At 49.3% G+C, this 21,303-nt stretch overlaps 2 protein-coding genes and 1 long non-coding RNA gene across 6 annotated transcripts in view; 2 read left to right on the top strand and 1 right to left on the bottom strand.

Annotated features, from left to right (window-relative positions):
- The window catches only part of RBM6 (RNA binding motif protein 6), an 83,965-nt gene extending 79,408 nt beyond the window's left edge, over positions 1–4,557 (bottom strand). Inside the window, exons 1-2 of one of the 2 annotated variants that reach the window (XM_065933654.1) lie at positions 4,412–4,531; positions 3,861–4,032 (exon numbers count right to left, since the gene is read on the bottom strand). The gene's annotated coding sequence lies outside the window, so the exon portion shown is untranslated. Of the gene's footprint in view, positions 1–3,860; positions 4,033–4,411 lie in introns of both variants that reach the window. The other variant, XM_065933653.1, reaches the window with a different exon arrangement.
- Positions 4,558–4,735: 178 nt separating this feature from the next.
- On the top strand, positions 4,736–9,347 carry LOC136167820 (uncharacterized). The gene is made up of 3 exons (XR_010663114.1): positions 4,736–5,901; positions 6,013–6,159; positions 7,528–9,347. It is a non-coding gene; the product is annotated as an uncharacterized lncRNA (long non-coding RNA).
- Positions 9,348–10,059: 712 nt separating this feature from the next.
- MON1A (MON1 homolog A, secretory trafficking associated) lies at positions 10,060–21,137 on the top strand. Of its 3 annotated transcripts, XM_065933660.1 has the most exons (7): positions 10,060–10,320; positions 13,630–13,748; positions 16,100–16,239; positions 17,494–17,979; positions 18,941–19,706; positions 20,453–20,600; positions 20,693–21,136. In XM_065933660.1, the coding sequence occupies exons 3-7, from the start codon at positions 16,113–16,115 to the stop codon at positions 20,831–20,833; spliced, it is 1,668 nt and encodes a 555-aa protein (XP_065789732.1). In that variant the 5' UTR covers positions 10,060–10,320; positions 13,630–13,748; positions 16,100–16,112; the 3' UTR covers positions 20,834–21,136. The 3 variants fall into 3 exon arrangements, with proteins under 3 accessions (XP_065789732.1, XP_065789731.1, XP_065789733.1); XM_065933659.1 differs by lacking the exon at positions 13,630–13,748 and having other exon boundaries at positions 20,693–21,133; XM_065933661.1 differs by lacking the exon at positions 10,060–10,320 and having other exon boundaries at positions 13,697–13,748; positions 20,693–21,137.
- Positions 21,138–21,303: the final 166 nt, after the last annotated feature.

Below are 21,303 nucleotides of genomic sequence, written 5' to 3' on the forward strand. Positions count from 1 at the left end.
TCATCATCACAGGTCCTCCATGGGGTAAATTTTGTTACAATCTCCACTTCACAGACTCTGAAAATGAGACTCAAATAGTTTGAGAGGCCTGTCCCCAAACAATATAACTAATATGAGGAAAAGCCAATATGCAAACTCAAGACCATCTGATTCCAAAGCCCATCCTAAAATTCGTATGAAATTTCATAGGTCTCTGAATAGCCTTGAAAAAGAACCTAACTGGAGGACCCTCACTTCTCAATTTCAAACTTACTACAAATTTACAGTAATCAAAACAGTGTGGTATTGGTATAAGGACAAACAGAACAATGGACTAGAGATCTCAGAAATAAACTCTCACATACATGGTCAAGTTATTTTCAACAAGGGTGCCAAGACCATTCAAAGGAGAAAAGACAGTCTTTTCAACAACTAGTCATAGGGAAACTGGAAATCCACATGCAAACGAATGAAGTGCGACCCTTGCCCACCACCATACACAAAAGCTATCCCAAAAAGGGTTTAAAGACTTAAACCTAAAATTTAAAACTCTAAAACTCAGAAGAAAACAAACCAGAAGCTTCAGGCATTGGATTTGGCAGTGATCTCTTGGATATGACATCAAAAGCAGAGTCAACAAAAAAAATACACAAGCTGGTATTCATCAAAATTTAAAATGTCTGTGTTTCAAAGCACACCAGCAAGAGAATAAAAAGGCAACTCATGAATGGGGGAAATATTTGCAAACCACATATCTGATAAGGGATTAATATCCAGAATATACAGAAAACTAAAACTCAACAATGAAAGACAACCTGATTCAAAAATGAGCGAAGGACTTGAACAGACATTTCTTCAAAGACACACAAATAAAGAGAAATGTAAATCAAAATTACAAGATAACCACTTTATACCCATTAAGATGGCTATAAAAACAAAACCAAACAAATCTAACAGAAGCTAGTGAGGATGTGAAGAAATGTGAACCCTGTGCATTGCTGTTAGGCACATACAATGTATGCAGCCACTGTGTAAAACATACGGCAGTTCCTCAAAAATTCAGAACAATCACACAATCCAACAATTCCAATTCTTTTGGGTATAAACCCAAAAGAAATGAGAGCAGAGACTCAAGTAGATATGTGCATCCCTCCATGTTCACTGCTGCATTGTTTAAAACAGCTAAAAGGTGGAAGGTGGAAACAATCCAGTGCCTATCAACAGATGAAAAGATAATGTAATATATACATACAATGAAATACTATTCAGCCACAGAAAGGAATGAAATTCCGATAGATATTATAACATGGATGATACCTTGGGAGATATTCTACTAAATAAAATAAGCCAGTTATGAAAAGACAAATATTGTATAATTTACGGTTCTGTGTATATGGGGTACTTAGGACAGGCAAATTCAGAGAGTAGGATGGTGGCTGCCAGGGGAAGGGGCGGGGAGAATGGGAAGCTATTGTTTAATGGGCACAGAGGTTCAATCTGAGAAGATGAAAACATTCTGAAGCTGGATGGTAATGATGGTAGCACAACAATGTGAAGGTACTTAATAGCACTGACATGTACATTTTAAAATGGTCAAAACGGTTAAGAAAAAGGGAGGCAGAAGGAAGAGATGAAGGGACTACTTCACACCCATTCAGGTGGTTACTGCCCAAAAAAACTCAGAAAGTAACAAGCGTTGGGATGTGGAGACATCGAACCCCTTGCGTATTACTGGTGGGAACATAAAATGATGCAACTGCTGTGGAATACAGTATGGTGGGTCCTCAAAAAGCTATAAACATAATTAGTATATGACCCAATTCTGGGCATATACGCAAAGATACTGAAAGCAGGGGCATGAAGAGATATTTGTGTACCCATGTTCACAGCAGCATTATTTACAATCGCCAAAGGTGGAAACGCAACTGTCCAGCAAGTGAACAGGTAAGTAAAATGTAGCCTATACATATCAATTAAGTGTTGTTCAGCCTTAAAAGAGAATGCAGATGTCAATTACATCTCAATTTTTTTAATTAAAAAGGAATGAAGTTTGGATACACACTATGACATGAATGAACCTTAAAAACATTATTTTACCTGAAAAAAGTCAGACATAAAAGGATAATTATTTTATGATTCCACTTACATAGGACACCCAGAACAGGCAAATTCAGAGAGACAGAATACAGATTAGAGGTTACCAGGGACTAGAGGGAAGGGGCCAGGGAGTTACCTGCTTAATGGTTAGAGTTTCTGTTTAAGGTGATGAAAAAGTTTTAGAAATAGATGTGGTGATGGTTTCATTACATTGTGAATGTAATTCATGCACTGAATTTTATGTGAATTCTACATATAGAAATGGCTTAAATGGCAAATTTCGTTACAATATATGCAACAAAATATATTTATCACAACTTTGTAAAAAAAAAAAAAAGTACCGTAATATATGAAAAAAATCAAATTAGACACCTTAAATGGGTGAAATGTATGGTGTGTGAATTTTATCTCAACAAAATTTTTTTTTCTTTTTAATATTTTGGCTGCACCACATGGCATGTGGGCTCTTAGTTCCCAGACCAGGGATGGAACCTGCACCCCCTGCACTGGAAGCATAGAGTCCTAACCACTGAACTGCCAGGGAAGTGACAAAAATTTTTTTAGAAGGTAACAGTGGCGGCTAACACTTAGTGAACATTTTCCTCACACCAGGCACTGTCCTAGAAGGATTACGTAAACCTCACAACAACCTTCAAAGTGGTTGCATTTCTTAACCTCATTTCACACATGATGAAACTGAAGTTAGGCAATTTGCCCAATGTTGCTCAGTTAGTGGAGGAGTCAACAGTTCAAACCCTATCAATTTCTAGAGCTCCTACAGTTCCTATCACTGATAGGAAGGTTATAAAAGGTACCCAATAGATGCTCCCTTAACTAAGTGAATGAAATGAACAACAACTGTGAAAGTCTAGCAGAAAAGTCTATTCTAAGCAAGATGACTCCATGATTTATGATCTTTAAAATTTCAGAATTTTCCAACAGTTTTTTAATCTTAATACAACTTTGAGTTAGATTATTAACACATTATTTTATGTATTTAAACACTGGCAGAAGAGTATAACCTTGCCCGTGTATCTTCAATAAGACAGGAGCATTCACTTTGTAACCTCTCCATTGACAATTCTCCAATGTAGGGCTACAAAAAAACTAGGCTCCCAAAGGCAACAAAAGTAAACCCAATTCTTGGTAACAGAATTCAATGAAGAAGAAGGCGACAGATGTCCAAAAACAGACTATCCTAAACAGCCTATTCTATGGGCTAGGTACCTGGTTAGATACTAGTTAACCAGGCAAGGTTCAGGTGCAGTTTTTGTGTGCGTCACTAAAATGGTAACATACCATTAGACACTGCTTGTCCTGCCCTCACTTATCAGTTCTTGAAAGCTCTCCCTATAGTCCTCACAAGTCTGCTGATGTTGACATTATTAAACCATTCACAGCGGCGGACTACACAACCGGAAGTTGAAGTTAACAAACCGAGGGCACAATCCAGAGTTCAGAAAAATGAACCAGGTGACTGGGCGCATCAGTGTCTACTAAACTCCACCTAGGTCCCGCAACTCTGACGTTCACAAGCAAACCTAGAATGCGCAAAAATTACAATTACCCTTACAGTTTATGCACCCTACAAAACAAGACCCTTTCCTTTATTAAAAAAAAAAAAAAAAAAAAGCACGCCCAGAGTTAAGCCCAGTAGCACAAGATCAATTCTAAAGTTAAGAGAAAAACACTTATTGATACACCACTAAAAGGAATCTAAAGAGCGCATAATACGAGGAAATAACCCTGTCCTCCCACATTCGCCCAACTGGCACAGGACCCACCAGACCACTCCCCGGGATCCAGGTTCTACAGCCCGGCGCGCTGGGCTCCGAGCTCTCGCGCCCTGTTGTCCGGCCGAGCCCACTCCGGTCTGTCCAAGTCTGAGGGCGAAGCTACGTGCTAAGCACAAGAAAAACTCCCTCTCGAGCGATGCCTCACAACTGGATCAGATTCCTGCAAATGCAGGGGGAAAAAAAGGAGGAAGAAAGGGCCGCCTGCCTGCAGCCCCTCGGACCAAGAGCACCCAACCGCAACCACGCGCCAGCCACGGACCCCCGAAGCCGGCCGCCCCGAGACGGGACCGGTAATTCCACCGCCAGGCCGAGCCCCGCCCCGGGCCCGCGACCGTTCTGGGGCGTTCCTCCCGTGGGCGGCGCCTCCCTCACCACACCACCACTTGGCTCTCTTCTTCCTGAGCGAGGCCGCGGCCGCCCCGCGACACCGAAGCCGCAGCTTCCAGGCCGCGCGGGCCCGCGACGTTCAGAGAGGCCTGGCAGGCCGGCCACTTCCCCGCTGGCTCCCTCACGCCCTCTCTACCACCCCAAGCCCTTACCGAGGCAGCGCGGCCTCCGCGGCCCGCTCCTCCTAATCCTCAGCCACCGCCACAGACCCAGCGTCGCGGAGACCGGAACTTCCTCCGCGCCGGGCCGCTGCCTCCACAAAGGCGCCGCCGCCTTTAGCGCTCGGCCCGCCGGGAGATAGAGTATACAGCGGCGGATTGCGCCGACTCCACTCCCGGCATACCCTGCGCGGGGGCCGGGGGCGGGGCGGGGGTGTGTGCTTGCCTGCGGGGGCGGGGAGTGGGGGGGCACGCTATTGCCCACGTCCAATGGGAGGGCGCGCTTCCCGGCCCCCGTCCGCTGGGCCTGCTGGGGGTTGTGGTTTGGCCCTTAGCCCACCGCCGCTCGTCTTCTTTCGCTCTTTCGAGTGTGAGCAAAGCGTGCAGTCTGTGGGTGGCTTGGCTTTCTCGAGATTTGCTCCCCGCCAGAGTGCGGACAGGACCCTGGCCTGCCTAGCTTAAAAAGGACCTATTCTCCGTTAATGTGAAGGAAATGGAAGGGAGCCTTTTCCGCCCTAAGCCTTCCGGGGCAGGAGTTCGTGGCCCACACAAGAGCCTGGCTCCCGACCCTCCCACAGGATAGAGGAGCAGTAATCACTCTCTCGTCCTCTTTTCCTTCTGATGGGTTTTCAAATTAGGCATTCCCAGCTCAAGAATATCACTGGTGGGTAGTAGTACTTTGTCCTTCAAAGACGTAAACATATGAAGGAACTAATTATTTTGCCTTATGCCCACTCTCTTTGGGCAATAATAATTGCAACCCTTCATCACAACTCTGCTCCTGGCTTTGTGCTGACCCTTCATTATCTGATTTAATCTTCAGTGCTATTCACAGATACACTGGTGGGTATCATCTGTCTTAAAGGTTTAGTAGCCCTACCTATAAAGGAAATTCCACTCAGTTTCCACGAGGCCTTGCTAGCTCACGGGCCATAAATCTGGCCAAGAGTGACTTGAGCAAGGTCACAGAGGAACTGGAAGATATCTGCAGATCAGCAATCTAGTGGGAAATGGGGCAGCACAGCTTTCAATGTGCAGCTCACGTCCAGAATCTTCTCACAGCTAATGTTCTTCAAATGGCCAGCTCCAAGCTTCCAAGTGGATTGTACATTGTTGAAATGCTTGCTGATTCCAACTACCCAGTATCCTCAGATAGTGGCCCCTCAGGGAAGGTAACCTGATTATAGAGCCTGAATTCAACTTCATGGAATCAAAGAAGTCTGCTGCAAGGAAAGCCTATAAATTATTCTAAAATAAAGTAATCCTTATCTGTAGAAAAAAGAGATTGTTGGGTTAGGCAGTCCTTAAAGTTACTTTTCCACTTTTCAGGCATCTTGTCTGGAAGTCATTCATTCAAGAACTTCATGAAGCACCTGCTGTGTGCCAGGCACTGGATCCGGTGCTGGCGTTACAGGAGCTTGAACAAGGCTGATAAACTTTGCTGCTCTGGTGATGATGGGAGTGGGAATGGCTATCGAAGACAGGTGACAAACTAAACAAAATATACGGTCTCTGCTCAAAGGAGTTGGTTTCCGTAAGGAGGGAGATGGAAAGCTGTTGGGGGGCTCCAAACAGAATAATATCATGATTTCCAGGTAAATAGGATCCCTCTGGCTTCTGTGTGGAGAATAGGCTGAAGGTGAAAAGGGCAGAAGCAGGCCAGCTGGTTAGGAGACTGCCTGGAAAGATGGAAGAATATGGGAAGAGCAATTTTAGCAGGAAGAGGAGCAACTCAGTTTTTGGTAGGTTGTTTTTGATGCCTAGTAGACCCTGATGATGGGAGGGATTGGGGGCAGGAGGAGAAGGGGACTACAGAGGATGAGATGGTTGAATGGCATCACCAACTTGATGAACATGAGTTTGAGTAAACTACGGGAGTTGGTCATAGACAGGGAGGCCTGGTGTGCTGCAATTCATGGGGTCGCAAAGAGTCGGACACGACTGAGCGACTGAACTGAACTGAACTGAGACAAGCTGTGGAGTTGGCAAGTGGCTACATTTGCCTAGAGTTCAAAGTAAAGGTCAGGGTTAGAGATGCAAATCTGAGAGGTATAAACATCACTGCTGCTGGTACCTAAAGCCTTGGACCTGGATGAGATGGTTTTGCAAATGAAGGAGTGAGTTACAGACTGGAGAGCAGAGTTCAGCCCTGAGTCCTGGGGCACACCAGCGCTAACAGGTTTCAGGGAAGAGGAAGAACACCTACACAGAACTATGGGTACTTTGCTTCCCAAACTGGGCCATTATTGGTGGATCTCTCCTTTATCAGATAGTACTTTGTCCTTCCAAGAGGTAAACATATGAAGGAACTAATTATTTTTGCCTATGCCCACTCTCCTTGGGCAATAATAATTGCAACCCTTCATCACAACTTTGCTCCTGGCCTTGTGCTGACCCTTCATTATCTCATGTAATCGTCAGAGTAACCATATGATATCCCCTTTTGTAGTTATGGAAACCAAAGCCCAGAAAGATTAACTTGCTGCAGCTGGAAAGTAGAAGGTGGGGGGATTCCAACTCAGGTCAGTTCTACTCCAGGGCTCATGCTCTTGACAACTTTCCCCTTTTCCTTAGGGTGATAATGGAGGGTTTTCAGAGGAAGCATCTGGATTTTTTTTTTTTAACGTACACTGGCCCATAGTACTTGTAAGGCTGTTAATACTACCTAAGACCAAAAAGTGGGAACTGTTTAGAAGAGCTGATCCAGAACTCCCTCATCCAGAATGGGGAGTACAACATCCAGTTGCAGAGGTGGGTTGGCTCACTTTCAGCCCCTAAAATTCTCACACAGATGAACCCAGCAAAGAGGAAGGCCGCTCTGCTGCCTGTGGTCCATTGCTGCCTTGATCACACTTGGGGCCATGACTCTTCAACACTGAAAGTAGAGACTTGATCAACTGTTAAAATGAGAGACAGGAACCAGGAGAGATATAGATGATACAAGGACCACAGATGAAATTTTCCAGCAGATTAGGAGAGGCAGTTGCTTTACCAGGAACTGCAAAAGCAATAAAGGCAGGAAGGAAAACCTCTTTGAAATTTCCAGGAAAGGACTGCTATTCTTATTATTAGTTCAGAATACTTCGTATTATATAATCTTGTGTTTGTAGGAGGGGGAAACTGCTGAAGATGCTGCAAGAGTCATTGAAGAATTTGCCCTGAGTCACACCAGCAAGACAGCAACAGGGCTGGAACAGATCTCAGCCTCTGGATACAATCGGGCCTTTTCACTTCAGCTGCAACCTCTTCACAGCACCTCAGGTTCTGAAATGTCCATTCCAGTTATGAAAAAAAGAAAAAAAAGGAATCTGTGGAAGAACAGAGGTCTTTTACCTTTGTGCTTCCTCCTGGTGACTCAGATGGTTAAGAATCTGCCTGCAATGTGGGAGAGCCAGGTTTGATCCCTGGGTCGTGAAGATCCCCTGGAGAGAGGAATAGCAACCCACTCCAGTATTCTTGCCTGGTGAATTCCATGGACAGAGGAGCCTGGTGGGCTGTGGTCCATAGCGTCGCAAAGAGTCAGACATAACTGAGCGAGTAACACTTAGTTACTTACAACTAGTCCTCATTACTGCTGCTGTAGAGATGACACACTGGGTCCATGCAAATCACAGGCCTGGACAAAACAGAAAACTGAGATTTTGAGGAGCCCCTGACCTGGAGGTGCAGGGTAGCCTGGTGTTTGTGGCCAAGCCCAAGGCTTAAAGCAGTGTCATACAGTGCCACAGAGCCATCACAGAATTAACAAGTGCTATTATCCCCAAAGACCTAGATTTATTTCTTTGTAATTCTATCAGCAAAAGTGACATTTAGGAAGGATTGTCCCAATAGTCAAATATAGGTCAATAGGTAGATTACAACAGAGGCTTTTTTTTTAAGAGAATTATATTTTTAATATTTGTTTATTTTATTTGACTGTGCCAGTTCTTAGTCGTGGCACATGGATCTTTGATCTTTGTTGCAGTATGCAGGATCTTTAGTTTCAGCATGTGGTATCTAACCAGGGATTGAACCTGGGCCCCCCAAATTGGGAGCTTAGCCAATCTAGGGAAGTCCATTGAGTGACGTACGCTCAAGTGTTAAGCGCTCATGGGGTATATGGTCACTTGCTTGGCTAAGGAGATACAGTACTTCCAAGTGACAGTGGTTCTATCTGATAGAGCTGATGTGCTTGAAAGCAAGAGTGAGACTCAAAGAAACCCTGAGATCACATAGAAACGGTTGTGGTTGGTTGGGTATGTTAGAAATCTTTAAATTTGTCTTCTTTGGGGATCAATTCTATGGGCTGCAACTTCTGGTTAATGGAATGTAGTCAGCATATTTCTGTTCAAATCAGAGATTATGAGATCTTCTTGGCTTATACTCTTGTAATATGGCAGGATTAATGAGAGTAAAACTATATCAGTGATGTCTACTTTAAGGGAGAAAGCCTGTCCTCCTAAGCCAATGAGGAGAAAAATTACTGAGTGACCTGTGAAGACTTGGAAAGACGCCTCTTCTTTCCTTTCCAGGGGAACAGATAGTTAAGGAATTGGGCATTTTCTCACATATTCTTAACTGAAAGGGGGGAGAATGCTTCCCTTAAACTGTGTGCGTGGGTTTAATAGTCCTGAGCAAAGTCATCTCTCGTAAAAGGCCACAGCTTTGTCACAGTGTCTGTCACAGTCCAGTTTTGGATGTGGGCTCAAAGTGGCAGCTGTCTAAGACTGTGAGAAAAGCCCGGGGGCAGGGCTCCCCTAGTTCCAGTGTAGGACTGAGATGGAGACAGGACACGTGCATTAGGGTACTTGGAGCAACAGGGATAATCAGAGGAGTGACTTTGGACTTTTTCCTTCATCCCTAAACTGTTGGGTGAATTAACCATGAGGCTATTAAGTAATTTAATTGCTTCAGAGACACATGCGTAGTATCACTGTTAATCCGTAATTTGATTTCTTTAACGTACTCTCCAAAAATAAAATTGTTAGGAAATCTTTATGTTGTCCTTTTTTGTTTTTTTAATCACTTTGCATCTGGGAAATTACAAATGTTCGTAGGAGAGTTTCCTTGCCCTGGCAAATCACCCAGGAAGTTTTTTAAAAAGATATGGATGTGTGAGTCCATCCCAATCCAATTAAATCAAAAGTTCCAGGCATTTGTGTGTTTTAAGTTCTCCGGGTCATTCTGTGTACAGAATTGAGAACTACCATTCTAGAGACTCATATATTAAAATGTGATTGAAAAGATGTCCTTTTAGCATCAAACCGTGCGCCTATACATCCTTTACAGCCAGTGTGGCCGGGCTCACTTATGATATTTATCCAGCCCCAAAACTTGCACTGTCCTTCCACAATTAGTGGAGGAAACTACGCTAAGGAGGAAAGTCTCTTTTCCTCGAAGTAAACCTCTTGTTGGCTCAGGCACAGGGGTTGGGGAGTTTGGGCCCGCGGTCCACCCCGGGCTTTGGGTTTGGGGAGGTGCCTGGGGTTGGCGGAGGTGCCTGGGGTTGGCTGGGACCCTGCAGAAGACGGAGCGGGGTGCGGCCACCCCTGGCCTGGGTCAGGCCCCGCCCCGGCCTCTGCCCAGACCCGTGACCCTCCCCGCCCCGCGGCAGCCGTGCACTGCGGACTACATTTCCCATAATGCACGCCAGGGGCGGGCAGGGCCAGGCCCAGCGACTGGAGCCGGGCCTCCGCCGCGAGAGGCCGGCGAGTGCTGTCTTCCTGAACCGGCAATCGGCAAGGGGCGGTGGGAGGGAGTGGTGGCCTGCGCCGTGGCCATGTCTGCGTCCGCAGGGGGCCGTGGTCCTGCGAACCTGAGCCATCAGTCCGGGCCCGGCCGGATACCCGTGCCCTCCCGGGGGTCCGGCAGAGGGCAGTGACCGGCAATCTGTGTGTTCCCCTACCCCCTTCCCCGAGAAACAGGTGAGTCCGACTGCCAACCCACGTGGCCTGGGGGCGCCGAGAGACTGGAGAGCTGTCATCTTTGGAGGGAGGGGCTTGAAGACGGGGCCCCTACCGTCTGCGTTGCTATTTGCGGTAGGAGGACTGGGTCTCTCTAGGGTCCCTTAGCCGGTCCCAGCTGGGGAATACCAAAGCGAGGCCTGGAGCTCTTCCTTTGGCTGGAAGGGCAAAGTCCTATAGTGGGCAGTGGCCAAGGAGTACCCGCCCACACTTAACGCACACAGATTCGGCTGGGCAGAGTACTCAGAGATTGGCAGAGGTTGACTGTGGGGTGAGCAGGCAGCTCCTGAAGGTGTCTTGCGGCTTGGGACTTTGCTCTCACGGGTGCCCTGGCTCAGATAACCACACTGCCTCTTGTAGCTGGTGAGCCACCCCTTTCTGGACTTGAGTTTGCTGCGGGAGGGTGAGCAGCCTTTGTCAGAGAGGGGAGTGGCCACCAGCAGTGGCAAGTGCCAGGCTATACGCTCACCATGGAGTAGACTTCCTGCTGAAGCAGCTACAGCAGAACCTGACCTGGACCCTGTCTGCCACACATCCAAGCACCCTAGCACCATCGTCCCAGACAGCCCACTTCCCAAGCATCAAGGCAGATTAGGGCACTATCTAAGCAGGAAGAGGGGGCAAGAGTGCTAGGGAGCCAATAGGGAAGGGTTCTTGCCAGGCCCTCCCACTCTCCAGACCAGGCAGCTAGAGGAGGGAGGCATACCAGAAGGACTCATTGAGCTAACTTGTTTGGTGACATTGCTCAAAGGCACAGCAGAGCGCTTCTGGGGAAAATGGCAAGTCCTGGGGGCTTCTGGAGAGGCCGCCAGAGAAGGGGCCCCATGGGAGACTCTGGGACTAGTTCCAAGAGACCTCTCTTATTTAACTGCTTCAGCCACCCAGGAGCTTCTGCCACACAGGTTATGGCTCCAACAGGGTTTGGGGTGGGTTTGCTGTGAGTCATCCACCCTCTCTGCTTAGTTTTTTCCTGTGTTAAATGTCCAGAGAACTGTTTGTTTCTTCAGGGCTTTTGACTGGATCCCCAGATTGGCCTTAGAGATCTTGAGGTACTGCATGATCTCAAGTGGTTGGGGAACTGTTAGGAATGAGGTGTACACTAGCCCCAGCCAGCTGACCCTGCCATCACTCCATTCAGGTACCATGTTGAGTAGTACTCAGCTATGCTGGTACTCAGCCCAGTTACCTGAAGTCTAGTGGGGTCAGTGGGAAGTGGGGCCTCAGTACATTGGATGCGTGCTGTGGCGCTTGTTTGAGTCTTTGAGTCAGAGGTGCAAGGCTACAGAGCAGGAGCATGTGGTAGAAAGGAGTTCAACTTGGGAGAGATTTCTGGGAGCAGCAGAGAATCAGTGGTCTGTCCCACTACTTGAGGGTGGAGAACCAGTAAGCCTGGAGGAAATCCCAGCCCTAGGCCCAAAGGCATCTCTTTCTCCCAGCATCACAGATGGGTCATTTCAGGTCAGAGCCCACCTAACTTCATGAGGTCAGAAGCACATTTTCCCAGGCCTGTTTACTGAAGGCCTGACTCTGGATGAGCAATCTCTAAGGACTAAAAATTTATATTCCAGAGACCGCTGGACCTGTGTATAAGTGCAGGTGCACACGGTCAGAATGTTAACTAAAAATAATCATGATATGCTAAAGATAGCTGAGTGTGTACATGCCTGCTCTGTCTCAGAGTAACCGAATTACATGCCTTATCTCATTTAATCCTCACACAACCCAGTGAATCAATGCTATCATCATCCTCATTTCATAGGTAAGAAAGCTGAGACTTATAAAATCAAGTCAGGTTAATCCTGGTCCCTCTGACTCCAGAGCCATTTTTTCCCCCCGAACACTGAGTACAAGTCTTCCCACAGGCTGGAGTCTCCTGAGGCTACATGGGAGCTGGTGTTTTTTGAGGATCTTTCACTTTCTCCCTTCCAAAGTTATTTTTCTGACAAGTGTTAATTAAAATCCTCCTGCCTATGGAGCTGACATTTTGTGATAGCTCACGGGGTGAACTTCGATGTAGAAAAATAAAATAGGGCTAGAGAGATAAGAATCCAGGATATTCTGGGAAAGCCTCTCTGATGAGGTACCTCTTGAGTATCAACCCAAAGGAAGTGACAGAGTGACTCATGTAGATATTTGCCCAAGTAGTGAAATAGGTGAGGTGGGGGGCGGGAGAAAAGTTGCGCGGTATGGTCCATGCAGAAAGTTCAGCAAGAGTGCTCGCATCAGCAGCACATATACTAGAAAGTTCAGCAAGAGCGAAGTTCTGAAGTGAAAGAATACTCAGGAATTACGTTTTCACTATACTTGTTGTTGCTGTTTAGTCACAAAATTGTGTCGGACTCTTTGTGACTCACATGGACTATAGTCCACCAGGCTCCTCTGTCCATGGGATTTTCTAGGCAAGAACACTAGAGTGGGTTTCCATTTCCTTCTCCAGGCGATCTTCCCAACCCAGGGATAGAACCCACGTCTTCTGCATTGGCAGGCAGATTCTTTACTGCTGAGCCACCAGGGAAGCTACATTATACTTAAGGAAAGCCATGAAGTCAGTGAAGCTGGGTTGAAGCAGAGCGAGTAGGGGCAAGAATAGGAGATGAGGTCGAAGAAGTACTTGGGGATGGTAGTCCGGGGAAGCACGTGTGGACAGTGATTCTTGTGCACCACTGTGAAGAAGCTGGCTTTCTCACTGGGTCAGGTATGACTGTTAAAGAGTTGTGAGCAAAGAAATTACATGGCCTGACTTCTGCTTCAAACCAATCCCTTTATGGACTGTGAGAAGGACAGACTCTCCAAGGGCAAGGACAGAAGTGGGGAGGCTAGTTAGAAGATCGTGGCAACCATCTGCCAGAGAGATTGTGTTGGCTTGAACCAGTGTGGTAGTGGTGGAGGTGATGAGATGTGGTCCGATTCTGATTGTGGGTGGTTCCCCCTGAACATCAGTAATCTGTTTCATGAAAGTTGGACATTCTGTCCGCAATCAATAACTTTGTATCTGTTGCCCACTTATTATTTTTTTTTGTCATTTAACTTTTTTTTTTTAATTGAAATACAGTCTATTGGTGATGGATAGGGAAGAAGGGAACACTGATGATCTGAGGGGGAGGCGACAGCTGCTGAAGCCATATGCTTGGGGAGGTGAGATGGGCTGGAGTGGAGGCGTTAGCCCTCAGTGAAGCCAGGATAGCTCATCTTCAGCAAGAAGGAAGGCAGAGTCTGGCAGGTAAGGTGAGGTGGTGGTGGGCATCTTGGAAGTTCTCTTTGTGACTTCAGTTTCCTCAGTGAACTAGAAGGAAGATTCTCACTGACAGAGCTGAGAGTGAGCATGGGAGAAGATGATGGAAGCTTGAGAAGAGAGATGATGTGAAGGTTTTGACTTGGGGAGTGGGCAAGTGAGTACACATAGAAATGCGGGGCATGTGCACCTAAAGCAATGCTTCTGGACCCTCTCCTTAGAAAAAGGCACATCCCAGTCTAGGTCTCCATCTACGGAGCCAGGTCCAAAAGCCCTGGCTTCCCCTCCGCCTGCATCTGGACAGACTCATCGGTCTGTAGTCACTCTCTTTACACAACAATGCAGACCCCACGCTGGCTTTTAAGTTAGCTTGTGGAATAATGGTCTACAGGGTTCCCGGTATAGGCTGTGTCTTCTTGCTCAAGACCTGGACATGCTCTAGTTGTCTTTCCATCCACTGCCCCGGGCTCTCTGGTGTTGCGGTGGCTGTTTTGGCCTGTTTTGGCTTGCTTCTCTTGGTCTCAGTTTCAAAGGAGACCTTTCTGGACGCCTCCCCAGGTTTCTGTTGAGGCCATGCAGCTTCTTAATTACTCTGGCCTTTTGTTAAACAAGGTGGCCAACATTTTGGTCTTCTGGGCTCTGACCCTCGCTGGGAACCATCACTCTTGATTGTGCTGGTGGACAGGCTTGAGTGGGCCTAGGAAATCCCCAAAAGTAGATGTTCTCCCAGATAAACTTCCTTTGATGGTTACTCAGAGCACACTCTTATGGGGTGATGCTGTTGGCCAGTGGTCCCCCCCCCTTAGTCCGTGGTGCTCCAGGAGCAGTGTGGGAGTGGCCATCAGGCCAGTCTCTGGCCCCTGCCTCCCTGTCCATCTGTTCTGCACATTGAATTTCTGTAAAAGATTAATTTGAAGAAAGGATCCCGTCGCTTACCACAAAGATGACAAGAAGAAGAGCTTGAAAATCAGTTCTTTGGGTCAAGAGGTTGGTCAGAGAGAGAGGTCTGAGACACAGATAAGCTGGAGATACACCAATGCTAGTGATGGTGATGCTGCATCCCTGAAATCACTCTTTTCATGAAAGCTTTTGAGCACCTACTTCATGCCAGACTCAGGCTGGGGTCATTTGCCCAAGGTGACAGAGCTAGTAAAGGGACAAGTCTCAGTTATTCCCTGTGGACTCTGCCCCAGGAGAGGCAGAGCAGTGTGCTCACACTGACACCAACCCTGCCCAGGCCCCGGGCCTGCCTGCAGTGCCTACCTCGTGAGTCCCTGGCTGATCTCTGCTGCCCTTCTAGCCCAGCCAGCCAGATCTGTCTCCCCTAAAGGGTCAATGCCTCAGATGGAACCTGTCTCCTGTAGATGGTATGTTGCCTGCCAAATGAAGACCCTTCAGCCTGTCATTCAGGGCCACAGAGGCTGAGCCTCAGTGAGCCGACCCAACTTCGTTAACCCTGACATCCACTCTCAGCCACATCCCCCTGACCCTGAGGCTGCAGGAGGACTGAGAGACCAGGCCGTGTCTGTCCTCGGTGTCCATCAAATGGGCACTGAGAACCCACATGTCCATAGCTGGTTTTGACTGGAAAGGGGAGCCCTGGTACCAGATTCAATAGATACAAAACGCGAGTGGAAAAACAAGGCTCAGGCCTGAGGACAAGCCGGCTTGCTCTGACTCACTTCTTTCTTAGCACTTAAATATCAAAAGAAACTGATCGGTTTTGAATAGAGAAGTATTCATGGTAGGATGTATAAGGGAAAATATCAGGATACAGAATGGTTTCAGTTCCCAGCCCCAGCGCTTCTTTCCTGTCGCGACATTGAGTGAGGTGCTTACACTCTCTCAGCCTCAGTTCCTTCATCTGTAAAGCTAGCCTGACAAGAGTGCCTGCTCAGAGAGGAGTGATAAGGATTAGATAAAAGTCCACATGAACTTAGCATGCTGCTGTGGCATTCAGGGGGGGTAGCTGCTATTATCAGTTTGTAGATAAATAAATAAACAACTAACATTTTATATTCATTGTTTTAAAAAAGAATAGAGGGAATTCCCAATGTTTAGTCCAATGGTTAGGACCCTGTGCTTCCAATGCAGAGGGCATGGGTTCGATCCCCGGTCAGGGATCTAGATTTCACATGGCACAGGGCATGGACAAATAAATAAATATTTTTTTAATAAAAAAAATTTTTTTTTTAAGACTAGAAAGAAATACATTAAAATGTGAACAGTGAGAGATCCTGGATGGTGGGGCAGTGGTGACATTCCTTTTTTTTTTTTTCTATTTTCCAAGTTTTCTACAGTGAATAGATACCCTGTGTTCTTCCTTTCATAATCATAAAAAGAAGAGCACATTTTTTTCGAAGGGCATACTCAGAACTCATTCCCTAGAGGTCCGAGTTACCTGGGTCCTGGTGAGGGGTACTTTTCTGTACCCAATCACAGTTAATTGTGTCAGTGACCCCTGCCACGAGCACCTTGCCCTCAATGATGCCTTTGTTTGCTCCACAGGAGAGCCCAAAGGATGGCCGCTGACATGCAGAGGAAGAGAAGCAGCGAAGGCCCCAATGGCACGTTGGCGCCTTCCGATGGGCAGAATGTGGACAGAGCAGAGAGCCCCACGCCAGGACTGGCCCAGGGGATGGAGCCAGGTACAGGCAGGGTCCTCGGGCAGCCCCAGCCAGCTCACAGCCAGAGCAGCCTCCTGGGCAGTCTCGATTCCCAGCCACTCTTTTGCTCCTACTCATTCATGCATGTGTTCACTCCCTCACTGGCTATTTGTCATGAGCTGGGGATACTAGAGGGATCCAGACTCAGTCCGCCTCTGGCCTTCCTCTCCACTTCATGTTGTGCCATTTGCCCTGTGCAGTCTGACTGCCCATGTGGGCTTTCCTCCTCTTTCCTGGGTCTGCAAGATCCCTCCCTGGCTCCCTCTGCCTCCCTCAGCTCTCACCTTAAGTGAGATCTCCTCACAAGAGAGGCCTGCTCTGACCACACTGTGCACATACTAGTTTTATCGGGATTGTATTTACGTGTCTAGGTGTTGCCCATCTCTCTCATCCACAAGATCGGGAGCTCTTTGAGCACAGAGCTGTGGGTACCTGTGTGGTACCCTGATGCCTGGTACAGTGCTGAACTCATAATAGGGACTCAAAACTTAACTCTTGAACTCTTCTGTACCAGAAAAAAAAAACCTCAGTAAAAGAAGATCAACCTGGTCTCTGCCTTGGAGGAGCTGCAGGCTAGTGAGAGCATTCCACTGGCGGGGGTTCAGAGCCATGGGTCCCTGCATGGGCTTGGGGAGGCATCTCCCAAGGAGAGAGATTCACTGAACACAGGGGGTATTCCACACACAGGGTGAGATACTGGGCACAGTGATGAACAACCAGGTTCCTGCCCTTGAGGGGGAACTCCACTGCAGTTGTGGAGAAGGGCAATAGCTGATAGGTGCCCCATGAGAAGTCAAGGAGGGGGTATATGATGGAGTGCTTGGGGCTAGGGGTCAGATGACAGCTAACATCTTTGCTGAGAGCTGAAGTGTGATGGGAGAGCTGGCCTGGGAGGAGGTGGGAGAGGCTTCCTGGCAGAGGGAACAGGAGATGCAAAGGCCCTGAGGTAGGTGAGGGTATTCAAAGAGCAGAGGGCGAGGGACTGTGAGATGAGAGAGGGACAGGCAGATACCAGCCACCACCTCAGCCTGGAGGGGTTTGGGTCTTACTCCCAGTGTGATGGGAGGAGACCGATGAGCTGTAAGTCACATGACTTGTAGCAGACTACAGCTGGAGGGAGCAGTGGCTTGCCTCATCATGACAGGCAGTCAAGCTAGAGTACTGTACGGGGCGCCATGCTGGTAAGTCGGTGGTCCAGCAGATGCCACTCTAAGCTCCAGTGCTTTTGGCTGGTAGGTGCCGGACAGGAGGGTGCCATGTTCGTCCATGCCCGTTCCTACGAGGACCTGACTGAATCAGAGGATGGGGCAGCTTCTGGGGAGAGCCCCGAGGAGGGTGCCGGGGGTCCCCCACCTCTGGCTACAGACATGCGTCAGATCAGCCAGGACTTCAGTGAGTTGAGCACCCAGCTGACGGGTATCGCCCGAGACCTGCAGGAGGAGATGCTTCCAGGAAGCTCTGAGGACTGGCCAGAGTCCCCAGGGGAGGCCAGGCGACCAGCCACAGAGCCCCCAAGGGACGGCGCTGGCGAAGGGGATGAGGAAGAGGCTGCCGAGGCCTGGCGACGGCACCAGAAGCATGTCTTTGTGCTGAGCGAGGCGGGGAAGCCTGTGTACTCCCGCTACGGGTCCGAGGAGGCACTTTCCAGCACCATGGGTGTCATGGTGGCCCTGGTGTCCTTCCTAGAGGCTGACAAGAATGCCATCCGTTCCATCCATGCAGGTGAGCCCCCTGGAGGGGGTGCTGGGAGGTCTCCCTGGCCACACAGTTCATTCACAGCAGGTTTTGAACCCCCAGGGACTAGAGGGCTGGGATATACTGTGTGACCAAGTCCCTCCACCTCAGGTCCTCATCTGGGAACACAGGGAAACAACTCTGACTGCCTCATAGAGCTGTTGTGAGGTTCAAAGGTGGCTTGCACATGGACTTTGCCTTCAGAGCAAGAATCCTGGGGAGGCGACCAAAAAATCGCAGGTCTTGAGTCCACCCAGCTCTTGCCACTTAACTTAGCCCAAGAATGTGTGGGTTTTGTTTGTTTCTTTGAGGGGTTTCTTTTAATTAAAAATTTTTTTTTCTTTCAATTTTTATGCCTTTTTTTTCTATTTTTGTTTTAATTTATTAAAAATTAATTTCTTTTTTGGGCATACTGTAGGGCATATGGGACCTTAGTTCCCCAACCAGGGATGGAACCCAAGTCCTCTGCAGTGGAAGGGCAGAATCTTACCACTGGACTACCAGGGAAGTCCCAAGAATGTGTAAACACACTGTCCTGAAGTGCTTCCTGCGTTTTAGCTGGTCCCAGTTTATGAAGCTGACTCCCTGGTAGCTCAGTCAGTAAAGAATCTGCCTGCAGTGCGGTAGACCTGGGTTGGATTCCTGAGTTAGGAAGATCCGCTGGAGAAGGAAATGGCAAACCACTCCAGTATTCTTGCCTGAAAAATCCTATGGACAGAAGAACCTGGCTGGCTACAGTCCGTGGGGCCGCAAGAGTCAGACACGACTGAAGCGACTCAGTACACATATACACACACAAACACACACACACACGCACGCGCGCAGAGCAAAGTGACAAGCTCCAGCCGAGAAAGCGGGGCTCTGAGGGTACTGGGCCAGGTCAATCCGGGAGGGCTTTCCCGGGAAAGGGGCTGAAGCTGATGCCACCCCCATCCGTCCACCCCATCAGATGGCTACAAGGTAGTGTTCGTGCGCCGGAGCCCACTGGTGCTGGTGGCGGTGGCCCGCACGCGGCAGTCGGCGCAAGAACTGGCTCAGGAGTTGCTCTACATCTACTACCAGATCCTAAGCCTGCTGACAGGCGCGCAGCTGAGCCACATCTTCCAGCAGAAGCAGAACTATGACCTGCGGCGCCTGCTCTCGGGCTCGGAGCGCATCACGGACAACCTGCTGCAGCTCATGGCGCGAGACCCCAGTTTCCTGATGGGAGCGGCGCGCTGCCTGCCCCTGGCGGCGGCGGTGCGCGACGTGGTGAGTGCCAGCCTGCAGCAGGCGCGCGCCCGCAGCCTGGTCTTCTCCATCCTGCTGGCGCGCAACCAGCTTGTGGCCCTCGTGCGCCGCAAGGACCAATTCTTGCATCCCATCGACCTGCACCTGCTCTTCAACCTCATAAGTTCCTCCTCGTCCTTCCGCGAGGGCGAGGCCTGGACGCCAGTGTGCCTGCCCAAATTCAACGCAGCCGGCTTCTTCCATGCACACATCTCTTACCTAGAACCTGACACGGATCTCTGCCTGCTGCTCGTCTCCACCGACCGCGAGGACTTCTTTGCCGTCTCTGACTGCCGCCGCCGCTTTCAGGAGCGCCTGCGGAAGCGCGGGGCGCATCTGGCGCTCAGGGAGGCAGTGCGCACGCCCCACTACAGCGTTGCCCAGGTGGGCGTCCCTGACCTGCGCCACTTCCTCTATAAGTCAAAGAGCTCAGGACTCTTCACCAGGTGAGGGAGGGCCTTGGGGGCGCTGCTGGAGGGAGGCAGGGGCGTGGGGAGCGGGCACAGGTTGGGCCTGAGCCCTGATGCAGTCCTGAAGCTGACGACCCCTCTGGGAATGAGCCGACTTGCTGTGTCTGTCTGACTCTGACCCTAGGGAACCCCACCCCCTATCACCCTACTCTCCATCAGCCTAGACCTCTCTACTTCATTCATTTCCCAGAAGGCCTTGAAATACCCAATTCATCCAGGGAAGGAAGTTTGCACCGAGGTCTCCAGGGTCGCTGGCCCTGGAGATACTCTGCTTTAGGGGTGAGTTTGGTCCAGCCCGGTAGGCAGGACTCCTCCACTTCCTCCAACAGAACGGCTGGGGCCCAATGAGGCCTCTTCTATCCTCCTGTTACCCCCTTTTGGGTCCAGAGGATTCCCAACTCAGTTTCCTCCTGTCCTGTCACTCTCTTTAGGACACCTAAACTCGGATTGGCTTCTCCACAGGGAGGTTCCCCAAAGCTGCCATGAACTTGGGGGTGAGGGGAAAAGAGGGCTCCAGTCTGGGTGGGCCCACCGGTGGGCCCACCCCACCCCTATCCTGGGTGGTCTTCAGCAGGGAGGAGACAGTGGCTTGGCTGTGGGTGGGATGGTATCTGGAGGGTAGGACAAATGGTGGGGTCTCCCTGGCTAGGAATAGGCATTTCTGGATTTCCAGAGAAGCCAGTGGGAGTCATTCCTTTGCGAACCCACTCCCCCATCTCCAGCCCTGAGATTGAGGCCCCGTACGACAGTGAAGAGGAGCAGGAGCGGCTACTAGGCCTCTACCAGTACCTGCATAGCCGAGCCCACAATGCCTCCCGCCCCCTGAAGACGATCTACTACACCGGCCCCAACGAGAACCTCCTGGCCTGGGTAAGGTGGCCGTGGGGTGGGCTAGGCTGCCTCGGGGTCCTGGGCGAGATCCTTAGACAACCCGGATGACCACCCTATGCCCCCTCCTCCAGGTGACGGGCGCCTTTGAGCTCTACATGTGCTACAGCCCCCTGGGGACCAAGGCGTCGGCCGTCAGTGCTATCCATAAACTCATGCGCTGGATCCGCAAAGAGGAAGACCGCCTCTTCATCCTCACGCCCCTCACGTACTGATGAGAATGTGTGTGGGCGTAGCCCTCCGAGGCATACCAGGCTGTGGAAGCTGTGAGAGCCTCCAGGTGGCACTGGCCTCTCTGCTCCCCCTGCCCCCGCTGCAGCAGGCAGCAACGGTGGGGTGGTGTGCGCATTAAAGTGCTTCGGGGAAGACACTGAGGGGCCTTGTCACTGGTTCCTTCATTCACCCTTTCTCACTCAGATACAAACCCTGGATCCTCCTCCCTAAGCCCTGCCCGTGCTTCCCCTCGGGAAGCATATACAGGGGCACATGCACATTTTTAATAGAATTCTCTTATTATTTTATTTGATTTTATTATTTTTTAAAAAAATATTTATTGGAATATAGTTGCTTTAGCACATGCACATCTGAGCCTCTCTTTCCCCTCCCTTGCAGAGCATCATATGTGCTCAGAGTCTGCCCCTGGGCTGGGCTGTTTTCATTCAGCTGGAGTCCTGCCACATGTAGA

The sequence above is a fragment of the Muntiacus reevesi genome, chromosome 4 (genome assembly GCF_963930625.1).
Source record: "Muntiacus reevesi chromosome 4, mMunRee1.1, whole genome shotgun sequence".
In the NCBI taxonomy this organism is placed as follows: domain Eukaryota; kingdom Metazoa; phylum Chordata; class Mammalia; order Artiodactyla; family Cervidae; genus Muntiacus; species Muntiacus reevesi.